This window comes from Zingiber officinale, chromosome 11B (assembly GCF_018446385.1).
Source record: "Zingiber officinale cultivar Zhangliang chromosome 11B, Zo_v1.1, whole genome shotgun sequence".
Lineage (NCBI taxonomy): Eukaryota > Viridiplantae > Streptophyta > Magnoliopsida > Zingiberales > Zingiberaceae > Zingiber > Zingiber officinale.
Window position 1 is genome coordinate 6,003,939 of NC_056007.1, and position 21,286 is coordinate 6,025,224.

At 37.6% G+C, this 21,286-nt stretch overlaps 2 protein-coding genes across 2 annotated transcripts; both read left to right on the forward strand.

Annotated features, from left to right (window-relative positions):
* The first annotated feature begins 216 nt into the window (after nt 1-216).
* LOC122033383 (upstream activation factor subunit UAF30-like) lies at nt 217-2,618 on the forward strand. The gene is made up of 2 exons (XM_042592386.1): nt 217-513; nt 2,319-2,618. Exons 1-2 carry the CDS (start codon nt 286-288, stop codon nt 2,448-2,450), a joined length of 360 nt encoding a protein of 119 aa, XP_042448320.1. The 5' UTR covers nt 217-285; the 3' UTR covers nt 2,451-2,618.
* Nucleotides 2,619-2,803: 185 nt separating this feature from the next.
* Nucleotides 2,804-17,368, forward strand: LOC122035348. Its single transcript, XM_042594755.1, has 3 exons — nt 2,804-3,044; nt 13,395-13,573; nt 15,639-17,368. Exons 1-3 carry the CDS (start codon nt 2,804-2,806, stop codon nt 16,011-16,013), a joined length of 795 nt encoding a protein of 264 aa, XP_042450689.1. The 3' UTR covers nt 16,014-17,368.
* Nucleotides 17,369-21,286: the final 3,918 nt, after the last annotated feature.

Sequence of the window (21,286 nt, forward strand, 5' to 3'; positions counted from 1 at the left end):
TCAATTTAACATTGGAAGACCATCTATTAAAAAAATTATTTACATTATACATATATTGTTAATAAATATTTATTAAATTAAACACTAAATTGGTTCATGAATATATGTTAATTGCCTATGTTTTTAACAAAGCGAATAATAGAATAAATAAATTTGTTAACTTTGTTAATAGAGGCATTAATTAAATAGCAAATTGATTAAAATGTTAATCGTGGTATTTTCTTTCTTAAACCCCGGGCACATTAAAACCGCGACGGGCGACGGCAGCAGCAGCAGCGAATAGCCATGTCTAGGGTTCTAGGAACTTGCAGGGTGCTCATGGCGGCGGCCAAGGGGGGGTCGAAGGAAGCATCAGCGAAGGCGGTGGCCACGGGGGCGGCGAAGCCCAAGGGGCCCTTTCATCGGCCGCTGCCTTTGTCTCCAGCGATGAGCAAATTCCTCGGCGTCCCAGAAATCGCACGGGTGGATGCCGTCAAAAAGATCTGGGAGCACATCAAAGCAAACCAGCTCCAGGTCCGAACCCCGCTTTCTCCTTTGCTAATAGTTTCGTCAATATATCTAGGGTTATGGGAAATCATAGTCATGCATTTGTGATTTTTTCCTTTTCTTGAATCTTATCGTTCCAGGATTGTTAGGGTTATATCTCACTGTTGTGGCTAAAGTCTTTACTAAAACTAATTATGGTCTGGTATGCTAAATGTTGTTGCCATGAAGTGATCACTATGGTTTTGGTGATTCCTGCTTTGTGCTTTTAGTTCTACATTACAAATTTTGTCATCAGTTGATTTCTACTCGATTGATGGTCTATGGTGAAGTGATTGAATCTGTATAATTTTATTATGTAGTTCTTATTGTTTTTGGAGGTTTAGGGCCAGTTTGCAAACTGTGAAATTCATGATAACCCCTCCACGTTGTCGCCTACTCTCCTCCTGATTGCTGATCATGTGCAGAGTGCACAAGGCAGCCAGAGGACTTTTAGAACTTTTCTGCTCTAGTGCACTAAATGTAGAAAATAGATTTTCTGCTAGAACTATTCCTCAGAAAATTTGTTTTGCACAGACAGCCTTTAAGCAACTTGGATCTTCCTGTCTCCTTAAGATCTATAGAATTCTAGGTTTAAATATATTGATGAAGTTTGGTAAAGTCTACTTTATTCTTAAGAGGAATGAGAACAAAAGAAACAAAGATAGTTAGAGCAATTGAAGTTGCCCCTTGCGAATTGTTAGTGCAGTATGTGCTGGATTGGTAGTTCTTATTTCGGTTTTGCCATTCGCTCCTTGGCCCTCTTCAGATCCATGCTAGCCCCTCCACCTCGTCACCGACTCTCCTTGCGATTGCTGATCATGTGCAGAGCGCACAAGGCAGCCAGAGGACTCTTAGAACTTTTCTGCTATAGTGCACTAAATGTAGAAAATAGATTTTCTCGTAAAACTTTTCCTCAGAAAATTTGTTTTGCACAGACATTCTTTATGCAATTTGCATCTTCCTTTCTCCTTAACATCTATAGAATTTGAGGTTTAAATATATCAATGAAGTTTCGTAAAGTCTACTTTATTCTTAAAAGAAATGAGAACAAAAGGGGAAAAAAAAAGATAGAGCAATCGAAGTTGCCCCTTGTGAATTGTTAAGTGTAGTATGTGTATGTGCTGGATTAGTAGTTCTTACTTCGTTTTTAGCCTTGTGCTCCTTGGCCCTCTTCAGATCCATGATAGCCCCTCCACCTTGTCACTGACTCTCTTCCTGATTGATGATCATGTGCCTAGTCCACAAGGCAGCCAGAGGACTCTTAGAACTTTTCTGCTCTGAACTTTTCCTCAGAAAATTTGTTTTGCGCAGACAGTTTTTATGCAACTTGGATCTTCCATTCTCCTTAAGATCTGTAGAATTTGTTGAGGTTTAAATATATCGATGAAGTTTGGTAAAGTCGAGTTTATTCTTAAAAGGAACGAGAACAAACGAAAAAAAGATAGAGCAATCGAGATTGGATTACGAAGCTAATTAATCGAGATCTGAAATTATGGTTGACTTATTAAGTAGAAGAAGGCGTGTTCAAAGATATTATAGTTTGTTATGTTGAATTATGGATTCTACTTCTGATCAAGAATGTAAGTAAAGTGGTTGGCGATAATTTGATTTGCCTTTGGAGTATGCATGCTCAGTCCATTAACAAGAACAAAAAAACACAATTGCTATCGATGTATCTTATACTCCCAACGATTGACTTAACACTTATCAGCCCGGGATATATGCTCCAGTTCTTTGTCTTCACTTAGCATATTTTGCAGCTCCATCTGATCATCTCTCTTTTGCCATTGCAGAATCCTTCGAACAAGCAGGAGATTATCTGTGACGAGAAGCTGAAGACAATACTCGCCGGTAAAGATAAGGTCGGAATGCTCGAAATCGTAAGGTTGATCGCGCCTCATTTCGTCAAACCCCAACAAACCTAGGTGCAGAGTCCATGTTCAATATTTCTGTTGTCTGTTAGTTTCCCTTTCTTCAGTGAGGGAATCCAAACCTTCGAATAAAGCACTTCTTCATGCTGTTTGTGGAACATCTTGTGATATTTATGTGTTATTAATTCCTTTTTAAAGGATAATCCGATGAGATTTTCATAATCCTATATTTTAACACATTTTAAAAATACTCTTTTAGATTAGATTTTTTTTTTTTTTTGTATATTAACATGGGAAAAAAAACAAAACTTTCAACACTGATATTTTATTTTTTAAAATAAATAAATAAAACAATCATTCAAAAAAATTATCTTGCAAAAGAGTTAAAGCGAGGGGGTAAAATGTAAATGCGATATACGCCACGTGTCCGTACAACATTCTTTAAATTCTTCTCTTTTTCTCTTCGTCTTCTATTTCCCGTCTCGCTCGTGCCTTGGAATCGAGAGGGAGGGTATGAGTTTCGAAGATTTGGAATCAGGGCGGGCCGGCGGCAGCATGATCCAGCGGAGGCGGTGCGGCCGTGCTGTTCCAGATCACTACTTCCGACCGAAGCTTCGGGCGCTTCACTCCCGATCTCCGGGAGAAGCTGTGAGTGCCTTTTCTCCGCCGATTATTGGTTTAGGGTTTCGAGTACGTTTTTGTGATAAGCATTGAGAATCAACTACTCGGCCATTTTGCGTCACTTCCCCTCTAGTTTGTTCCGCCTCCATTTCTATCTTGCTTCCCAAGTAAACCTAGCCCTTTTTGTGTGCGTTTTTTCTTAGAGGAGACGAAGTAGGGGGAAAATTGCAGTGTGTCTGAAGAGAAAAGAAAAGAATTGAAGTATCTCGGGTTCTCTCTATTTCATATTAATTTGTGTTTATTAAATGTTAATTTCATGTTTTTCATTCTCGGCAAAAATAAAATAGAAAATTGGAAGTTATTGAATTCTTTACTCTCTAGTTTTTCCAAGTCCACTTCCTTACAAGTGAATACATCCAAGGATTTCTTCTGTAGTTTTTTCCTCATCTTGTTTGTCAATATTTTTTTCTCTTGACTATATGAGTAATTTCTCTATCAAACTTAAACAAGCTAATGAAACAGATTGTTTTTCTGCTTATATGATTGTTTTCCTTGGATGTTCAGACATTTATGTTTCCAACTTTTGTATTCGGAGTTGCATAATGTTGTTTCTTTTGCATGAAACATTCATTGTGTCACATCAACCCACAACCTATTCAATATATAGTCGAGTGTTACGACCCTCTTAGATTATCAGGCATTATCTATTTCTTTCTGATGCACCATGTGATGAATCTCTAACTAGAGGTGCACATATTATAACTAACAACCTTAGAGTCTACTGATGATAACATGGGCAATATTCATAGGGAGTGGGTTTAATGAACTCAGCGGGTATCAAACAGATATGCATAGTAAAATATAACTATCAGTAATAGTCATGCAGTACAGTCTCCTGAACAATAAAAGATAATGCAAAACTGAATAATGGAGAAAACTGTACTCACCGAAACCTCCTATCCTGACATAAAGGTGAGAACCATACAAACAGATATAAGATCATTAGACCAAATACATAATGTCTCTTGTATGCATGTCAATCATATGCAGCCACCAAAATGCAGCATCCAAAGTGCAGCAATCACACACAAATAAATGCAATCCATGCATATGGTGTAAATGACATGGTCACCCTGACGCCAGTCAGCCACCGGCATCGCGATGATAAGGTTGAGTGGGTAGGGCTACGAGAACTGTGCACTCTGTCGTCACTACTTCTAAGTGATTGAGTGAACAGGATGCTGTCGGAGTACACCTATCCTCCTACCTCAACTAAATGGGAGAGCCGAAGTTCTCATCTCCCTGTGTCATAGTCAAGAGGAGGGATCCCTGTCCGCTACCACGCTGCGTCACCACTACCCATGAGCGGCCGAGCGGAGCCCTGACAGAGCAACTGCACACACTTTGCTTGATGGACCACTAACCCATGAGTGGTTGTGTGTGCAGATCATGTATCTGGCGATGTGCTCAACTACAAAGGAACTGACAATCGCTCTGCATGCAATCACGCAAGATGGTGTATGACACTAAAACATGTAACACCTGACAATATGCGCCTCAATCTAATATGTAACAAAAAGAACAATGAATCTATAACAATAAACTAGGTATCATAATGTCTAGGTACACATGCCAGGTATAACTAGTAGCTAGTCCTGTACCCAGTAATGCATTGTATGTCACTATTTCTATGAACATAAGTACAAAGGGTAAGAATCAAGATGATATAGGTCTAAATGAATATCAGATAAAATAAAGGCATACCTCAGGTATCAAGTAGTGGCATATCAAGGTAGATATAAACATAACAATTACTACTAGCTATAACATACTATGCATATCATAATGATCATATCAAAAGAAGATAAGTCAAAGGTACCCGCCTTGAAAAGGAAATCATATCAGAAAAATCCGACGGTGCCTAACTCGTCCCAGATCCAAGACCTGCAATCAAGTGTAATTCACACGGTTACCAGAGAGGATGTGCAGCGGGCTGATAGATCCGTCTTCCGAGGTACGATTTTACTTTATGCATTGTCAGTTGATATGCTAATTGATACTGGTAGTTCGTATTCCTTTATTTCTCGTATATTTATGAGGGAGATTTGTAGACTACCTACTCTTAGGCCACAGCAACTGACCGTCTCCCTCAGTCCGGTGATACATTGGACGTCACTCAGGAGGTCAAAGGATGCCCATTAGACTTCGACAATATTATACTCACTGTAGATTTATTAGTACTGGAAATGGTCGAGTTCGACATTAACCTCGGCATGGATTGGCTGTCAGCATATCATGCCACAGTTGATTTCCAGACGAGGGTGGTCACATTTCGACCTCCGAACCAACCTTCGTGGGATTTCATTGGCATCAGGGACGACGGTATATTGACCATTTTTTGCGATTCAGGCTCAGAAGCTGTTGTCACATGGCTGTCAGGGATTTCTATTGTCATTGATTAATGCTGACGATAACTGTAGTTCTCAAATCTCAAACGTTCGAGTGGTCTGAGAGTACTCGGATGTATTTTCAGATGAGCTACCAAGCTTGCCTCCTCGAAGGCAAGTGGAGTTTGCTATTGAGCTGATTTCGAGGACCGCGCCGATATCGAAAGCTTCTTATCGTATGACACCGAAAGAGTTGGACGAGCTAAAGGTTCAACTCCAGGAGTTTTTGGACAGGGGATTTATTCGTCCTAGTATATCTCCGTAGGATTTTTCGGTATTGTTCGTCAAGAAAAAAGATGGTACTTTGAGGTTGTGCATCGATTACAGGCAGCTGAATACAGTGACCGTCAGAAATAAGTATCCCTTACCATGGATCGAGGATTTGTTTGATCAGCTCAAAGGTACATCAGTGTATTCCAAGATTGATCTGCGGTCCGGATATCATTAGTTGAGAGTCAAAGATTCTGATATTCAGAAGACATCATTCCGCACCAGATACGGACATTATGAGTTTTGGTAATGCCATTTGAGCTTACCAATGCTCCAGCGGTATTTATGGATTTGATGAACCGTGTCCTCCTGGAGTATCTAGATCGGTTCGTTATCATCTTTATCGACGACATTTTGATCTACTCGCGTTCGGAGGAGGAACATGCACAGCATCTTCGCATAGTCTTGGAGACTCTTCGACGACATCGTCTATATGCGAAGTTCAGCAAGTGTGTTTTTTTTGGCTACCCTTAGTTGATTTTTTGGGACACGTGGTTTTTAGCCGAGGTATTTCGGTAGATCCTCAGAAGATCGAGGTTGTCACCAACTGGGAGCAGCCGAAATCAGTTAAGGAGATTCGTAGTTTCTTGGAATTGGCTGGATATTACAGATAGTTCGTTGAGGGTTTCTCCTACATTGCTATGCTGCTAACACTCCTGACCAGGAAAGACGTGAAGTTCACGTGGTCAAAAGCTTGCGAGACCAGCTTCTAGGAGCTGAAACGGAGATTAGTGTTGGCACCAGTTCTGGTTTTGCTCTCTGGAGAGGATGGACGGTTCTCTACAGGGTTTGGGCGCTATTTTGATGTAGCACGGCAGGGTAGTCTCCTATGCTTCTCGTCAGTTGAATGAGCATGAGAAGAATTACCCAGTACATGATCTGGAGCTGGCCGCCATTATCTTTGCTTTGAAGATTTGGCGGCATCATTTGTATGATATTACATTTGAGATTCTCACTGATCATAAGAGTCTCAAATATCTTTTCACCCAGAAGGAACTCAATCTCTGACAGAAGAGATGGATGGAGTTCCTGAAGGATTATGACTGTACCATTAACTACCACCCGGGGAAAGCTAATGTGGTTGCCGATGCACTTAGCCGGAAGTCTAGAGGGACTTTACATTGCCACCGAGTTTTTGTCACGGACTTGATTCAGGGATTCTCCGAGTTGGGCCTTGAGGAGCAGAGACTGACTGATCAGGGTATCCTTGTTACCATGGTTGCCCAGTCATCGATCAGGGCGAGGATCCGAGAGGCCCCGGTCGATGATCAGCGCTTACAGTCCATTGATAACCAGATAACTTCCGGGCAACAAACAGAGTTCATCCGATATGACAAGGGTATTATTTATTTCCGAGGCAGATTATGCGTACCTCAATCTCACCCGGTTATGGAGGAGTTACTTCAGGAGGCTCATCGCTCTCGATTTGCTATCCACCCAGGCGGAACCCGCATGTATCGAGATTTGAGGCGTTCCTATTGGTGGAACGACATGAAGAAAGATATTGCGGAGTTTGTAGCTAGATGTCTTGTCTGTCAGCAGGTGAAGACTGAGCATCAGAGACCTGCCGGATTATTTCATAGGATTCTTATTCCGGAGTGGAAATGAGAACACATCACTATGGATTTTGTGGTGGGACTGCCTAGGACACGACGAGGTTATGACACGATTTGGGTAATTGTTGACCGATTAACCAAATCCGCGCACTTCTTAGTGATTCAGAAGACCGATTCTCTGGATTGATTGGCAGAGCTGTATTGTCGGGAGATCATCAGATTGCATGGTGTTCTTTTAAGCATTATATCAGATAGAGATTCACGGTTCACGTCTCGGTTCTGGAAGACTCTACAGCATGCTTTGGGTACACAACTCCGTTTCAGTACAGCATTCCATCCGCAGACAGATGTACAGTTAGAGCGGACTATCCTGACATTAGAGGACTTGCTGAGGTCTTGTGTTATGGATTTCGGAGGCATCTGGGAGGACCACCTGCCATTAGTAGAGTTCGCTTACAACAACAGCTATCATTCGTCTATCCAGATGGGGCACCGTTTGAAGCGTTGTATGATAGGTATTGTCGGACACTCATCCTCTGGGAGGAGGTTGGGGAGGCCCAGCTGATAGGACCTCAGAGAACTCAGGAGGAGGCAGAGTTGGTCCGCACTATCAGACGGAGGATGTCTGAGGTGCATGACTGTTAGAAGAATTATGCTGATTGGAGACAGAGACCCTTGGAGTTCTCTACTGACGACCATGTATTTCTGAGAGTTTCACCCACGAAATGGGTGAAGAGATTTGCCTTCTGAGGTAAACTAGATCTACGATACATTGGACCTTTCCAGATCTTGGAGAGGATTGAAGCGGTAGCTTACCGTCTGGAGCTATCACCGTCTCTGTCAGGCATTCACGATGTATTCCATGTGTCTATACTGAGGAGATATGTACCCGACCTAGCACATGTTCTGTCAGATATATCGGTTCCCATTCGGCCTGACGTTACCTACGAGGAGGTTCTTGTACGGATTCTGAACCACAGAGAGCGTCAACTGCAAAACAAGACTATTCGGTTGGTTAAAGTGAGATCACAGTATCATTCTGACGAGGAGGCTACCTGGGAGCTCGAGAATACGATCCGAGCTCGATACCCCCATCTTTTTACTTGAGGTATGTGGGTTAGATTTTTCGTTCCGTATCTATACTGGTTATTTATTGCTAGTACTTGCTAATGGTAAATAACGTAAATTTGGGGACCAAATTTTTATTAATGGGGGAGGATTTAAGATACCGTAACAAAATAATAATAGCATAATAAGGTTTAATAAACGAATAACTTTAATGAAATTTTTAGGAATTTTCTAGGAATTTTTCAGAGCTTGTATGTCGTATTTTGAGGAGATGAATTTATAGGCTTTGGGAAAAGTATGTTTGGGATAATTATTTAGTAGGAGTTGATTTAGGAGTGTACTTAGGGTTTGATTAAGCAAAATTTAAGTATTTATACATCGCTACAATAACCTAACCTAGTATTTCTCCCAATTCTTTCCTCTTCCTTGATCTCCGCCGACCTTCTCTTCTCTTCCTCACGACCCTCTCCACCCAATACTCTGCCTTTTCCTTGCGATCTCCCTGCACCGCTCGTCCCACGCGCCGCCGCACTTGCCAATGCCGTAAATCGGTGCTAGTCGGCCATCAGCTACCCGAGCCCTGTCGCATGAATCCTAGTGTCGGATCCTCTTGCCTCGACTTCTTCATCTGTCGACCACCGATTCCGACGTCATCGACACTGGTGGTGACCCTCTATCATTGACCTTCGCCAGAGCAGGTCGGGGCCACGACTAGCGCCTCGGCGATCGCGATCAGCCATCAACCGATTCATCACCTCAATCACTGCCGGACCTTCTTCTTTTCGATTCATCGTGGTCGTCACTTCGCCCTTCTCTGTCTTAGAGCCTATCTGTGCTGTGCCCAACTTCGAAGAGGAGAGCTCCATTTCCAGCACAACAACATTTGGGTTTCGTCTTAGAGATCAAGTTTTAGGTAAATATGCTTGGCATTAGATTTAGCAGCCATCTGATTTCATCTTGTTGTTGTGCCCTAAAGTCCCTACGAGGCTTCCTCCAGATTCAGAGAGGGACGATCCTCTGATACCCCCTCTCCTCTTCAAATTCAAAGAGGAGAGTTTTACTTCCACCACAGCAGCACTCGGATTTCGTCCTGGAGAAGTTCAGATCAGATTGAGGGAAGTTTGAAATGGAAATCAACAATTCCACCTAATTCCGGCCTTAACTTCCGACAGCAGACTTTCCCGGCCATGAGTTCACAGAGGGGGCTTCGTACTTGGGTGAGTTGTTGAATTGATTCATTTTTAGTTTAATCTGAGATAAGCGTGGAATGCTTAGGGATATTGTGATTGATTATGGATGAGAGTAGTCAACTCTTGTTAAGATGAATTAAATATGGTTGATTTATGATGAGTTAATTTAATCATTGGATTAGTTGAGGTGGATGAATTATGTAGGGTAGATTCATGATGCTTAGTAAGTGGTATAATAGATTGTGGATATTGAATGGATTCTAATTAAGAATTCATGGATTAGATTAATTGAGATAAACAACAATTAGGGTTGAATAATAATTATTGCAAATGGTGCATTATCTTATCGGTTTTGGGAACTAAGTTTAGCTAGTTGATATATAATGTAATTAGCTAAATTGCACATCATGTGATTTGCAGGACGTTAATTTGAGACAAGCGTATCGACGTGGGATTTTGCTTAGTATGATCAACAGATAAAGATGGGTACCTCTGACTTATCTTCTTTTGATATTGTCATTATGATATGCATAGGATGTTATAGCTAGTAGTAATTGTTATATTTATATCTGCCTTAGTATGTCATTACTTGATACCTGAGGTATGCCTTTATTTTATCTGATATGCGTTTAGGCTTTTATCATTTTGATTCTTGCGTTGTGTACTTATGTTCATAGAAGTAGTGATATACAATACATTACTGGGTACAGGACTAGCTACTAATTATATCTGGCATGTGTACCTAGACATTATGATACCTAGTTTATTGTTATGGATTTATTGTTCTTTTTGGTACATATTAGATGGAGACGCATATTGTCAGGTGTTACATGCTTTAGTGTCATGCACCATCTTGCGTGATTGCATGCTGAGCGATTGTCTGCTCCTTTGTAGTTGAGCACATCGTCAGTTACATGATCTGCGCACACAACCACTCATGGGTTAGTGGTACATCAGGCAGGTATGTGCAGTTGCTCTGTCAGGGCTCCGCTTGGCCGCTCATGGGTAGTGGTGATGCAGCGTGGTAGCGGACAGGGATCTCTCCTCTTGTCTATGACACAGGGAGATGAGAGCTTCGGCTCCCCCATTTAGTTGGGGTATGAGGATAGGTGTACTCCAACAGCAACATGTCTACTTGATCACTCAGGAGTAGTGACGACAGAGTGCACAGTTGTCATAACTCTACCCACTCGACCTCATCATTGTGATGACGGTGGCTGACTGGCGTAAGAGGTGACTGCCATTTGCACCATATGTATGGATTGCATTTATTTGTGTATGATTGCTGCACTTTGGATGCTTTATTTTGGTGACTGTATATGATTGACATTCATGCAGGAGACATTATGTATTTGGTCTGACGATCCTACACCTGTTTGTATGGTTCTCACCCTTATGTCAGGATAGGAGGTTTCGGTGAGTACAGTTTTTTCCGTTATTCAGTTTTGCATTACCTTTTATTGTTCGACTGTTACTGATAGTTATATCTTGATACCCGCTGAGTTCGTTAAACTCACTCCGTTGATTTAATTATATTTCAAGTTAAAGCCGTTAGGAGGTTCCAACTGCTAGTCCCCTCTACATGTCGCAACGGTTTCTATTTTGATCTTTTGATTCATTGCCATGTGATCTACAAACTCGTGATGTGTAGTTCTTGCGTTCGTGGATTTTAATATCGAGTTTTGGGGTATGCTACCCACGTTTTTTCGCTGCGAAGGTTTTGTTTCTTTGAGTATGTTTTATATATATCTGTGATGTTTTAAATATCGACACGCTTTTTCGTTTTATGTTGTCAGCCAGAGGCTATCTTTATTAAACTGGGTGGTTGTGACTTGATGTATAGTCAGCCAGAGGTTGTACTATTACAAACTGTGTAGAATGTTTTATTTTCTAATGGTATATGTTCCGGCCGGGTTGGATGAGGATTTTGAGGCCCTGAGGGTTATATATTCAGGATTCATATTGTCACCGGTACAGGGGAGATGTTGCTAGATTTTCGTTGGCAGGGACTACTCTGGGGCATGACATTATGTTGTTTAACTGATTCCTTAGCAGATCCCGTCTCGCGAGCTTAGCTTCGGACGCCCCTTTGTGTATCTCAAGAAATTTCTCCCAAAGTTCCTTTGATGAATCGTAGGTGTCGATCCAGTTGACTTCTTGTGGCAGTAGGACGCTCAACAGATGAAACTCTGCCTTTTGTCATGAAGTCGGCCTGCTCCTTCTTCGTCCATTGGTATTCTTCCTTTCTTTTGGGCGCTACAAAATCGAACTTCATTATTAAAAGCAATTCAAAATTGATTTTGAAGAATAGCTGCATTTTCTTTTTCTAGCTCGCGAACTCTCCCTCGAACTTCGGTGGATATATGCTCGGTCCGACTATCTCTGATACCACTTGTTAGGACCTTTGGCGGCCGACTAGAGGAGAGGGGGTGGGGGGTGAATAGCTCCTACACAAATCAAGATAAAAACCTTTCTCGGCTTATAACTTAAATAAAATAAACACTGTATAAAAGAATAATAAAGAAATTGAAAAGAAAGATGCACAATTACTGGGTTACAACCGGGGATGTTGTTAATCTAAAGTGAAAAAGTGCACTAAAAAATCTCCTCTAGGCGGAGAAGCATCTTGCAGCAATGAACGCACAGAAAAGAAGCTAAACAAAAAACTAAAAGCGCACAAATGTTGTTTCTTAGTATTTCTCGTTGTTCTGAGCTTTTTGGAGCAGGACTGTTTATATAGCCTCGGGGCACTTGGAAGCATTCTAGGCGCCTAGAATGGGATAAAATCTTATTCCCAATGCAACGGTTAAAGACCACGTCGAAAGTGATAAAACTTGGAAGGGTTCCGGGCGCCCTGAAGGGGAAAGTCAATATTTTATTGACTTTCTCTCCGGGCCTCTAGTTTCGGCTCCGTTTGTTTTGGTCTGGGTCTTCCGCTCCGCTCGCTTGGGTGATTTTGGCCATCAGGAATAGGGTTCATCCGAACCCAACTTCCGGCCTTATCTTCGAGCAAGCTTCTGCTCCGGCTTCTCGTCCCTCGGAAACGCCGCGCACCTCCTTCTCGTCCGCCTGCATACTCTTCCGTAGCACCTCGTCCCTCAAACGCATCGAGTCCGTCAGCTCTCTCTTGTGCCGTCCTTCTCGCTTGCTGCGTCTTTTGCTCGACATCCTGTGCTCCTAAGTTCTTGCACACTTAGACACAGGATTAAACACAATAAGATATAACTTAACTTGTTTGATTATATTAAAATTATCTTGGGATATCAACATCATTGAGAGTCTGAAACTCTACACTCAGTGAAACCTTTTAAGCATGCTTGAATATCAAGAGGTTGCTCACTTTAGTGCTTTAGCATTTTCAATTTAACTGAGCTCCCTCTTTGGCTTTAACCGAGCTAATCCATAGGGTTACATGTTATTTATCTCTCTTACAAGGTAAGATAGGCCGCTGAAATCAAATCACAACATATTCTGTCACAAAGAAAGGAACTTGGAACTAAAAGCCACAAAGGGTTTACATAGGCTTTCAACAAGATGGATTATGTCAGCATGGAAGCTTAAGAAAAAGACAATAGAAATGACATTCAATCAATTATCATACAAGGAGCCAGCCTGTCATCGTTCATTTTATTTCCTAAACCCGCTTGTGATACTACTGCATTTTGATGTTTTTTCTTTTTTGACCTTAAGGGATCAAAATATGTCATCATTTCGTCCTCACCATGGTTTTCCTTTTAGATTGTTTACTTTCTTTGAGCAGCTATTTTGGTCATCATGGAACCTAACTAAAGTTGATAACCAATTTGATATTGGTTTGTCAACTGAGTAATACTTTTGTGTTGCTAGATTGGAATGGTTCCTCTTCAAAGGCAAAAAGCAGCCCTACAAAGGCTACCTTAAGCCATTCCATCACAGAGAAAGAGAGGTCACATTCCTCAGGTCAAGCAGCTTTTTTTGGCTTTCCTAAAAGTTCAAAGAAAATCTTTGAAGTGGATCTTTTTAGGCCAAATTCGGTGAGCATCAAGGTATGTTATTGGCCTCTATCATAATAGTATCTCTAACTGCATTAAGGAGGGGATAAGACTGGCATGAAGGCTTCCTTATCACATGACCGCACGGACTGTCGTTCGATTTGCACATTAACTCTAAAATGGATTTGTGCATGAAGTTAAAGAACTATTTATATTCATAACCTTTAGTTGCTACAAAATTATATTACAGATGATAGTTATATGAAATGTAAACTTTGTGCACAAGTTCACACTTTCAAATTCATGCACAAATAAAGAGACACCCCTAAGAAGAGAGCCTTCATGCTAGTGCTTTTCATGAAACTTTAAATTCTTCTATAGTTCGTATAATACACATGTGAAAGAATCTCTGACAGAGACAATAACACTCATAAGAATTGTCCTCTGCACACTGATATCTGAATCCTTTGTGCCTTATTCATGATATTCCAAAACCCTGGCTTGCATTATTTCAACAAAGTCAGGTTGGCAGTATCTTGAACTTTTCATTTGTCTGGAGACATGAAGAACCAGACGTCCTATGTTGGTTTGGTCGGGTTTGATTTCGTTCAGGTTTCCGAGCATCAACGATGAGCCACCGGAGGAGTGCAGGCCCCACAAACATGTCCTGTTGTAATTTAATGAGATCAGGGAATCTGACAAAGGCAGAGAGAACAAAGTCAAATTGTTGCTGGTTGATGGCTACCATTCAAGGGAGCTGCCACTGTCTCTGGCCATCACGCAGTGAGAATTATTCCCAGACTCTGATATGAAGTTATCATCTTCAGCCAGCCACACAATTCATATCTGCTTCATCTTCTCTTCTTTCAAACTTGGATAGGATAAATTGAGGGTTGGATCAACAACTTTTTGGTTCATAATGTTTCCGAGTGAACCGGTCCAATCCTGATCGCATCCTGGTCTGGTTTTAAAAAAGATGCATTTAGTAGTGTACCTTGTTTATACCTCTGCCTTTGGTTGAGAGTTCAGCTGAAAATTGAGCTGAAGATAAGTCGCAACACATTGACATATAGTTAATTTATACTCACATAACCGATAAATACTTTCGGAGATTCGACATAACTTCGCACTTTTTAGCATCTTAGGATCTATACCTATGTTCTCACATGATGGTGTTAGTTCTGGGACGGATTGACGATGGCACTGAGGGTGAATATATTCACCTTTTACCACAATTGTTTATTGATAACAAGTATATGTCTTACCTTTTCTTCCTTTTGGATACCCATTTAGTATTGATTGTATTTGCACAAAGCCATTGATCTTTTAGGTTTCCATATATAACTAATTTATTAGATTTTTTTTTAGTTAACACCATGTCAGACTAATCTTGACAGACACTAATTCGGTTTTATAAAAAAATTTTACTAGTCATAAGGTGAGTAGCCTATTAGTCTAGTGTTAGTTGTTGTAACAAAAGTAAGGGTGTCAAAAATGAATCCGATCCGACGATCCAATCCGAGTCGATCCGAAAAAAATCAGGTTTGGGTTGAGCATTTTCGGGTTCGGGTTGGAGAGAAAAATTTTTGAGTTGGGTTGGGTTGGGTTCGGGTTGACCCGGGTTGACTTAAATATAGGATTTTGTAGGTTTTTTTGAGGTTAAATCAAATTTTATTTTAAAATTTTAGATGTTTTTATATATATTAATATCATGTTTGTATGATAATGATGAAATATTGAGATAAAAGTGAAGAATTATAGGGAAAATAGTCTAAAAAAATCATTTTGAATCAGATTTTTGGGTCATATGGGTCGGGTTCGAATTGATCGGGTTGGTCAGATTCAGGTTCGGGTTTAGGTATTTTGGATTGAATTCGGGTTTGGGTTGAGTTAAAAAAAAACCTCAACCCGACCTAACCTAATTCGATCCATCCGAATTGATATCCCTACAAACAAAAGACTGTTTTTATTCATCAAATATGAGTAGATAGTTGAATTATTTAAAAATATTCATTGTTATTTAGTGTTAAATTAATCGGATCCTTTAGTTAATGAATAGTATTCCGAAACTTTTGTTAATCGGATCCTTCTGATTGGATAGCTCCGGTTCATAATCCAGGAACCCCTTGCCACGCGTCACGATTTCCTTATTCCTCACCTCTATAAATGTGGTCTACGAGTTCTTCGCCACAACGTCCTCACCGTGCTTATCAGATTGCGAGCGGAAGAGGAGAGGCAGGGCTTTCTCCTCACGCCGCCAGGCTTCGGCAGACGCTCGGCCGCCTCTGGTTCGCTTGGTGCAGGTCGGGAACGCTCCAGTCTTGCAGCGCGGACTAACGAGCCCGATCCCGCCTTGCACCAACTGAATCGGAGACGGACTGCGACCTTCTTCTTCGAATCCGGCCCGATCCAAGGTTCTACGGCCTTTTTTCTTCGTTATATCATCAGATTTGCAGGGATCCTTTCTCGGTATTCATGCTCTGCTCTGCTCTGAGGTAGGGCTTTTCCCTGTTCCTTCTCAAAGCTAGGTTTCCATGGAGTAAAGTTAGTCCTTTGGTTATTTTGGTGCTTATTGCTTCTTTTGATTGTTCTTTACAGTAATCATAGTTGAAACCTGAGTTGATCTAAAGTGCCGTTTGTCAGAAATCCAAATCAGAATAACAAAATTAGAATTAGATTTAAGATTTTGCATCCTTCTTGGTCTATTATTTGAGATTCGTATATAGTTAGGGTTTAAGCTCCAATCAGAAAAATCTAGTGATATTACTATGTGAAAATTTACTTTTCACAGTATGGTTTTGTTTGAGATTAATATGTGATAATATTTGATTTTTATTATATTATATTATAAATCTTATTCCTAACATTATTTTGACATTTCTGCATTTCAGTTTTATTTTGATGTGTATTTCACTCTATTTTAAAAACTTATAGGGGATCATTCCACTTCATAATTAAAATAATTAGAGGATATATTAATTTTATCCACATAATGATAGCAAATAATTTTGTTTGTAGTTTTTCACCTCAATTTCTTCTGTTTGCTTATTTTTTATTGACCAAACAAATCTATATGTTTGTCAATCCAGTTATAGTGCATAAACTTTGATTCTTGTTTGATTGTCAACTTGTTGTGGACCATTACACCTAAAGCTGCAGTTCTCTTTTCTGGTTTAAGCTAGAGGCATTCTAACATATGAACAAAACTTGTATGAAGAGGCTCTTTAGAGACATTTCTGCAGAGTCCTCCTGTAAAGTCTTAGGGTCAAAGACTCTGAAGGGCACTTCAGAGAGTTTCTCTGTGAAGGTCCCCTTCATATAAGTTTTATTGCATTGATTATCTTTCTTGAATCCCTCCAAAACCTTGTCATGAGATTCCTCATTGGTCACTAAAGCACTTCCTCCATGGCATTATCTTGTTTTGTGGAATAACTATCAATTGGTTCGACCATTGAGCCAAAGATACCAACACTGATGAAGAATGAGTACCCCTGAGCAGTCTCCTTCAGATGTATCGGAAACACAAGCCAGCCCGAAGGTTAAGGGAAGTTTCAGATTACAATAAAATGGAAATTTGAAGCTGATGATATGAACCCTTTCTTCTCAATAGTTTCTTCGAATTTTGGACAGACTTTACATTGTAATTTAAATAGAGCCCTATCTTTAGCCTATTACTGTCTCAACTCCCTTGCTCAGGTTTATTCAAAACCCTTTTTTACATGGTAACTGCCCAGAGTATGACCTTTTGGTTGAGGATTATGGTGAATGCCTATGTGTTTGCCTTGACAAGTTTGTACAGTTGATGCTATTTACTTATTGCAATTAGGTGTTTCTGCTGTGTGGTTACCCTATCATTAACTCTTATAGGTTTATTTATTTGTTATTATAATAATATGATTAACAATATTACAGTGACATGAACTATATTGCTCTTGTGAAACCATGCAAGGAACTCGTTAATCTTGAAGAATGTTGAAAACTGTTAGGCAATCAGAGTATATACAACCTCAAGTCTGACCCAACAATTTCCAACAGCAATTAAATATGTTAGTGTTGTGAACTCCGTCCATGATGAATTATCCTGTCAAGCCAGTTTCAAATCCTGATAAAAAGGATGATTATATTAGGTTGTTAGTTAACGTTAAACTAAGATAAATGTTCAACGAATACATCTTTTAAATTATTGTGATAATACGAAGTAGTTTCTTAGAAGGAACGTGTTCTAGGGTTTGATTGTAATATCTTGGTAAGGACTACATTATCAAAATTCAGACGTAGTGTTAAATATACAGGAGTTAGTGTTGCAGTGTCCAACTATAACCCGTGTTGTGGTGAGTCGCCCCATGGTAAGGCGGCCCAGCTCGTGTCATCCATTTAGCTGGGCGAGCTGACTTGTTATCTAGATAGATTGCGTCTATGAGTCCATCAAAAAATTAAAAATATATATATATATATATAAAATTTTATATCATAAATGTTTTACTTTTTAAAAGATAACATCAATTTCCTTTTAAGTATGTTTTTTCACAAGATAGTCGCATATGTTTTCTAAAAATATATTTTTTTAATTTAAATGGATCGAAAATGGACACTCATGTTTGATGAAAAGTGTTATTTTTATTTTAAGATTGTAACAAAGAAGACAATAAACTGACATAGAATTTGACTTTACATGTGCTTTTCAATTTATAGGCTAACTCAAGCTCGTCGCGGGTTGACTCGTGCTGGTTGTTGGCTTAGACGGGTTGACTTGTTTGGATCCACCTTAAAATGGATTGTTAAAATTTTAACCAAACTTGTTTAAATTGTTTGGAGGGCGGGTTAATTCGATGGAAATTTAGATTTTAAGTTATGGTATATAAGAAAGAGTAACATAAGATATGAAGTGTATATTGTTGTAGATAATTCGTTAAAGGATGAAGTCGTAGAAGTAGTTAAAAATAAAATAAAATTATAGCTCTTAAGATAATAACGGTGAAAGAAATTATGAATATAATTAACCTACATATACCTTAAATACGATTATATGAAGATGAATATTGTAAAATATTCTGTCAAATAAAATGATTTTAATAGAAGATGATTTAAATGAGGATGTGGGAATGAAAAAAATGAGGAATACGAGAGTGTATAGAGGTTATGGACTTAGAATAAGAAATAAAGGAGAGAAAATTATATTAGATTTTATGATAGTATATTATCTTATACTAATTAATGTATTTTTTAAAAAAGAGAACACTTGGTCACATCAAAAGTGACGATAATAAATATATATGATATTGTTAAATAATAAAGAAATAAAAGAATAGTGGAAGAGGTATTTTTAATAACTTTTTAATAAATATTTTGATGATCAATTTAATTTAGTTAATAACTCGTAGATGTGGAAATGCCAAGTAAAATAAAGTATTGAATGATTTTAAAAATTATTTAACATAATATTGATAAAAAAAATATTTGATTAATGAAAGATAAGTATTTTAGTTCTTTTATATAAAAATAAAGAATATTTATAAAATTGTGTAAACTATAGAGATATTAAATTAATGAGTCATACTATAAAATTTAAAAAAAAAGTAATAGAAAAATTTTAAAAAATATATCATGAAAATTAATTTGGATTCATATTTGGAAGATTGATAATATAAGTTATACATCTTCTCAGACAATTATTTGAAAAGTATAGGATGGAAAACAAGATTTATACAGTGACATAGAAAAAAATTTCTAATAGAGTTCTAAATAAAATTATATGGATTTTTTTTTTTAAAAAAAAAAAGGATTTGCATAAATTTATGATATGTATGAGAATGGAATGACAAATATAAAAATGTTAAGCAGATTAACTAAAGTATTTTTAATAAAGATAGAATTAAATTAAAGATCAACTTTAAATCTCTATCTTTTTATATTCATTATGGACGAATTCAGTGTACACATTCAAAAGGAGATCAATTATCTTAGATTTACCTTAGTGGCCCTCTAATGTCGACTCACTGTACACATTCAAGATATAATATTATGATGCATATTGTTTACCTATGATATTATTTTGATAGATGAGATATGTGAAAGAATAATTGCTAAATTAAAATTTTGATAGGAAACATTAGAAGTGAATAGTTTTACTCTTAGTAGAATAAAGACAGTATATATAGAATTTAAGTTGAGTAATATTAGACGTAATGAACAATTGATAAGATAGAAGATGACGAATTGTCCAGAATTAAAAGTTTAAGTATTTATGATCATTTTTTGTAAAATGATGAAAAGATTGAGAGAGATGCATGTTTTAAATATAATACAAAGAGAAAACATAAAATTTTATGTAATTGTAAAGTACTTCTAAAATTTAAAAGAAAGTTGTATAAAACAGTGGTTAGAATTGCATGTTATATGATGTTGAATATTGTGTCATGACTCGAGCACATAATCAGATGATAGTTGAATAGATTGAGAATGTCAAGAAAGATATGTTGACATGCGAGATAGATAGAATAAGAAATGAGAATTAAATAGATGAGAAATGTCTTGACATATGAATTTAAAATTTATCATAAAATTTACAATGAAATAAATATTTCTGGTAAATTTTGCTATAATTCATGGCAAAATTTGCTATCATTTTTTATATTCGTCGTTAATATATAACAAATTTTAGAACCAACTTTTTTTTTTAATTTTGTAATAATTTTTTTATTATAATTTTGTTATTAATTAACGATAATTTTTTTCTAATTTCATTATAAATTTGTTTTTTTTTTTAAATCTTTTTCATCACTAAATTTATATTTTTTTAATAAATGATTCAGTTAGACGATACGTCACTATGAGAAATATGAACATCAAATGGAGAAAAATTCGATTAACAATAAAATTAATTGGTGAGAGTAAAACTCGATTAACAGTAAATTAATTGGTGAGAGTGAAAGTAAGTACTAACTTCATTGATTTTTTGAAAGAATAGGAGTGTCAATTAGGATGGGTTAGATGAAATTTGGGTTGGGTTGAATTTGTAATAGGGTTGGATTTGAATTAAATTTCAATCCTCAAAAGATCCTGAACCGAATAATTAGAAAATTTTGATTCAAAATAATTTTTTTAATTATTTTTTTATAATTCTTATGGTATCTCAATACTCTATTATTATAATACTAATATTAATATTAATATATAAAAACATCTTAATTTTTAAAATAAAATTTAATTTAATCTAAAAAATTCATTAAATTTTAAATTTGGGTCAATTCGAGATCCAAATCTGATTTGAAAATTTTCAACCTGAAAATTTTCAACTGATTTGAATTTGAAAATTTCTAATCTGACTCTCATTGTTTTTAGGTCGGATCATATTTATTTGAAAATTTCTAACCTTCCATTTATCTTTCTTTTTTCTCATATTTTTATATCTTATACACTTTTTTTTATTTTGAAAAGAAAGACGCCCCCTCTGATTGAGTGTAACTCAACGGGAAAGAAATGTCATTTTACTCCAGCTTGATTATATTATATATAATATTATAAATAATAATTATTATTTATTAAATGACTATTTAAAAATCTAAATATTTTAAAATAAAAAATTAAAATTAAAATAATAATTAATATATTAAATTAATAAAAAATTTATTAACTTTCAATTAAGTCTATTAAAATTATTAATTTAAAGTTATTTAATTAAATACTAACTTATCCTCTTACTCCTGTTTCGATCTCATGATGAGTCTGGCGCGTCGTTGAATCCAAGTAACACATCTTGTCTCATTG

Excerpts from the sequence above, each read along its gene's own strand:
- LOC122033383 (XM_042592386.1), top strand. The coding sequence starts at position 286 with ATGTCTAGGGTTCTAGGAACTTGCAGGGTGCTCATGGCGGCGGCCAAG. Across the intron at positions 514-2,318 it reads TCAAAGCAAACCAGCTCCAG|AATCCTTCGAACAAGCAGGA; the intron begins GTCCGAACCCCG and ends TTGCCATTGCAG.
- LOC122035348 (XM_042594755.1), top strand. The coding sequence starts at position 2,804 with ATGCGATATACGCCACGTGTCCGTACAACATTCTTTAAATTCTTCTCT. Across the intron at positions 3,045-13,394 it reads CCCGATCTCCGGGAGAAGCT|ATTGGAATGGTTCCTCTTCA; the intron begins GTGAGTGCCTTT and ends TTGTGTTGCTAG. Across the intron at positions 13,574-15,638 it reads CAAATTCGGTGAGCATCAAG|GAACCCCTTGCCACGCGTCA; the intron begins GTATGTTATTGG and ends TTCATAATCCAG.